This window comes from Cervus elaphus, chromosome 20 (genome assembly GCF_910594005.1).
Source record: "Cervus elaphus chromosome 20, mCerEla1.1, whole genome shotgun sequence".
In the NCBI taxonomy this organism is placed as follows: domain Eukaryota; kingdom Metazoa; phylum Chordata; class Mammalia; order Artiodactyla; family Cervidae; genus Cervus; species Cervus elaphus.
The window spans coordinates 121,523,235-121,527,096 of NC_057834.1; the positions used below are offsets into that span (position 1 = coordinate 121,523,235).

The 3,862-nt window shown below is 52.1% G+C and overlaps 1 protein-coding gene and 4 non-coding genes across 5 annotated transcripts; all 5 read right to left on the bottom strand.

Moving 5' to 3' along the window:
- Window positions 1–1,129: 1,129 nt before the first annotated feature.
- RPS8 (ribosomal protein S8) lies at window positions 1,130–3,819 on the bottom strand. Its single transcript, XM_043876796.1, has 6 exons — window positions 3,689–3,819; window positions 3,161–3,267; window positions 2,634–2,733; window positions 2,077–2,252; window positions 1,732–1,861; window positions 1,130–1,297 (listed from the first exon to the last, which is right to left on the bottom strand). The coding sequence occupies exons 1-6, from the start codon at window positions 3,690–3,692 to the stop codon at window positions 1,188–1,190; spliced, it is 627 nt and encodes a 208-aa protein (XP_043732731.1). The 5' UTR covers window positions 3,693–3,819; the 3' UTR covers window positions 1,130–1,187.
- LOC122678538 lies at window positions 1,415–1,485 on the bottom strand. Its single transcript, XR_006336196.1, has one exon. It is a non-coding gene; the product is annotated as a small nucleolar RNA SNORD38 (small nucleolar RNA).
- LOC122678539 lies at window positions 1,945–2,014 on the bottom strand. Its single transcript, XR_006336197.1, has one exon. It is a non-coding gene; the product is annotated as a small nucleolar RNA SNORD38 (small nucleolar RNA).
- LOC122678540 lies at window positions 2,811–2,914 on the bottom strand. The gene has a single exon (XR_006336198.1). It is a non-coding gene; the product is annotated as a small nucleolar RNA SNORD46 (small nucleolar RNA).
- LOC122678536 lies at window positions 3,350–3,429 on the bottom strand. Its single transcript, XR_006336195.1, has one exon. It is a non-coding gene; the product is annotated as a small nucleolar RNA SNORD55/SNORD39 (small nucleolar RNA).
- Window positions 3,820–3,862: the final 43 nt, after the last annotated feature.

A 3,862-nucleotide genomic window follows, 5' to 3' on the forward strand; every position in this document is an offset into this window, starting at 1 on the left:
TAGAACTCCTTAAAGTACATATTTGAATGGTATATTGCTGTGCCTCTTTCCAGGTACTAGAGATGCAGCAGTAAACATTACCTGTTTCCCCAGATATATTTTAATAGAGGGGGCAAAATAAGATAAGCAAATAAACAAAAGTTATGCCAAATAAGGAAAAAAATAGAGGCAAAGATATGGCATGGAAGGGAGTGCTATTTAAAAGCAGTATTGTAACAAAATTTAATAAAGACCATTAAAAATGGTTCATATCCAAGAGAAGTTTAAAAAAATGATCAGAGAGCTGCGGTTGTGTTAGAGAAAACAGAAGCGCAAAGTAGGATGCAGAACAGTGACCAGAGCAGCAGTTGTGCTTTCTGCTCAGTTGCCAGCTCTTTTCAACCCTTGGACTGCAACCCGCCAAGCTCCTCTGTCCATGGCATTCTCCAGGCAATATCGGAATGGGTTGCCATGCCCTCCTCCAGATCTTCCCAACCCAGGGACCAAACCTGTTTCTCTTATGTCTCCTGCATTGGCAGGGCAGGTTCTTTACCACTAGCGCCACACAAAATTTGGTGACATTTGATGTGCGAGTTATGACTCAAGGATGATCTAAGATTTAACCTGTCTTACGAAGATCACTATTTGCTACAATCAAATAACTGAGGAACTATGAAAAGGGAAAGCTGAAGAAACCGATTCAACAATTTACCAAACATGACTTTTGAGTAAGGAAAAGGGAAAGGATTGGAGTTCAAGAGAAAATTAAGATGTGTGTAACTTGCTCAACAATGCAGAAATGTAGAACACAATTTCAAGGTTTCTAGACCAGGAACCTGAAAAAAAAAAAACCCCAAACCAAAGTCCGTATATAGGTCTCTAAGAAAACTTTAGGGAGGCAACATGGCTTTGGTTCCAATGATGGTCCAGTCAACAGCCCAATACTGCAGGGGCCCCAAGCTGGGCTACCTCCCTCATAGCCTCTGCTCAGCCTGCACAACACATCCCTGTTGCCACTGAAACTCAGCCTCAGGAGTGAGAAGTGATCCTCCTGCTAGAGTCACAGCCCCATAACAGGCCTGGCCTTCAGGCAGGCGGAGTTGGGGCATTCTATAGTGTGCCAAACAATGAAGTATTCTCAGAACATGAACACGGCATAGAACAGTATACGCCTTTATTAGATGAGCTAAGACAGGAGGGAAGAGGGTTTATTTGCCTTTCCGGGCCTTGATCTTCCTCAGATAGAACTCGAGCTCTTTTCCCTCTAGCACATAGCCGTCTGCTCGGCCACACTGGCCTGGTCTTGAAGCGATGCATGCTGCAAGAGAGTATGTGGTCCTCAGCAAAATGACACTGTGGCCTTATCCACACCTATGCACCCCCTTAAGTGCCCACATTAGTCCAGGTATCCTGGGGGCAGACACGAAGCCCGATGTCTCCTCAGATGTACTTTATCATCACTTTGAAAGTCAGTAGCAGAACTGGACAAAGTTTTCATCACTGAGACAATCCCCTCAGCCTGGACACAGACTTCTCAAGCTACTCCTCAAACTCAAGAGGCCTAGACCAAGCTCAGGCCTATGGGCTTTGCCCACTATCTTCCATTTCCGCTTCAAACTAACCAGATGATCAAATATTCTGATTTGTGCTTGTGTGCTGTTATCAAACCCTTCCGGTGAACTCTCTAGCCTCCCCCAGAGAGCACACCGCATCTTGAGATGCCTCCTCCCCTAAATGCAGAAGTCATCTTACCAAGAAGCTTGCCCTGCTGGAACTGCTCCTCTAGAAGACTGCTGATTTTCGCATTCTTTTTCCTCTCATCGTATTTCTTCTGAATTTTCTTTGATCGTTTCTTGTTTAAAATCTCTTCCTCCTCAGGAGTCTGAATAAAGGAAATACAGATGGCTTAGAGGGGGGCTCGCCAAATCCTAGTTCAGGAATGTCACATCCCACAGCCCTGCCACCTTCCTCAGCACCAAAGGCTTTCATCTCTCTCCCTTCAGTAGCAGAACTGGACGGAGTTTTCATCACAAGAAGGCTAGAATCAGGCTGGGCCCCCCCTGCACCCCTACAGGAAGTTGCTCCCCAAACACGCACCAGCTTGGCCCCCTTCTTGCGGCCCAGGGGCAGTGCATAGTGGGACTCGTACCACTGTCGGTACGGTGTGCTGTCGATGAGCACAATACAGTTCTTCACCAGCGTCTTAGTACGGACCAGTTCGTTGTTGGATGCATTATAGACAACATCGATTATTCTTGTCTTGCGTGTACAACCTGCTCACAGAAGAAATCCAGAATCAAGCCAAGTAAACCTGATGCCAACAATCTTCCATCCCCACCCTAGTAAGGCCTAAGAAGAGAAACTCTAAGCCGCCATCGGGCCATAGAGCAACAGTTCATCTTCCACAAACCTATCTTTCCAGAGGTGGCTGGCACCCACACACTGTCTCCAGATTCAGTCCCAATCCCTAAGGCTATACGAGTTAACAGGCAGGACAGGATTGGAGATAAGTCTCCACAACCTCAAAGCTGTTCAACAGGAGAACTTTAGTATCTTGGTCGAGGCCATGGACTTCCTGCTAAAAGCACTTACTGAAGCTTGAAAACAAGGATTAGGTGCTGAGTTCCCACCCACGCCTGCAGGGCTTCACTCACACTCCGAGCCCCAGGAGAAGTTCCCCACGTCCAGCCTCAAGGCCCGGTACTTCTTGTTGCCTCCCCGCACACGGACTGTGTGTATGCGGCGGGGGCCAATCTAGAAAACACAAGGAGACAGGAACTAGGTTATCAAGGAGAAGCAAGACAGAGAAGGGAACCCGGGCGCGACGGAGGTAACAGTCAGTGTAACTATGACAAGCCCTAGCATTGGCAAGTGGCACATAGGTGACCAAGACGGCCACAGCCACGCCTAAGGATACTTTTTCATCATTCCAGTCACCTCCAAGAGAGAAAGCCCGACTCCAAACATTGAAAATTACGGCTCGGTGCACTGAGGAGCCCACTCTCCGGGCGCCCTTGCAGGTACTACTAGGACACGGGGGCAGTCTCCATGCAATCTCTCAGTATCGACCCAACACGCGAAGGCGAGGAGACCGCCTAGTCCCCACAGCAACTCGCAGAGCCCCACAGATTCAACCGACCCCGCAGAAGCGACCTCCCGGGCGGTGAGGACCCGCACGCACCTTTGTGTTGGCAGCGGGGCGTCCCAGCTCATACTTCCGCTTCTTGTGGTAGGGCTTTCTCTTGCCCCCGGTCTTACGGCGCTTGTGCCAGTTGTCCCGAGAGATGCCTGCGTGTGGAAGTGGGGGGCGGGAGCCTGAGCCAGGGAGCCCGGAGCCGAGGCCGCCAGCCCAACGCCCCACGCCGGCGGCCGCACGCTCAGCTCTCCAAGGTTAGCTCCCCCACAGCGCAGTCGGGAGGTCACAGCATTTCCAAGGTGTCATCATGCACGTGCGACGCAGCCCAGACCCTTCCCGTCCCGACCCCGGCAGCCATGATGGTGTCGCTCGCGGCCCCGAGTCCTGCGGCTCTACGAATGGCCCCTGGAACGGTCCCGGCGGCCCAAGCCCGAGCACCACCCTCCTCGCGGGGGTTCCGTGCCCGGGGGCCCCAGGGCCCGGGCGCCCGTGCTGCCGGCTGGGCCCCGAAGCAGGATGGCGCCGGATTGAGCTCGCTCCCCGATCCCGGCCCAGAAGCAGAGCGCCACTCACCCATCGCTCGGCGCTGGCTGGAAAGAGAAAACGCAGCGCGTCACGGTCCGGTTTGTAAAACGTAGCCCCGCCTCCTTACGTATCTTCCGGGCGCCGCAGAGAGCGGCTTGGGGCGGGAGGGCGGTGTTGCTTACGTTTCTGAGGCGGCGACGAGGCCTCGGGCTTAGGGGGTCC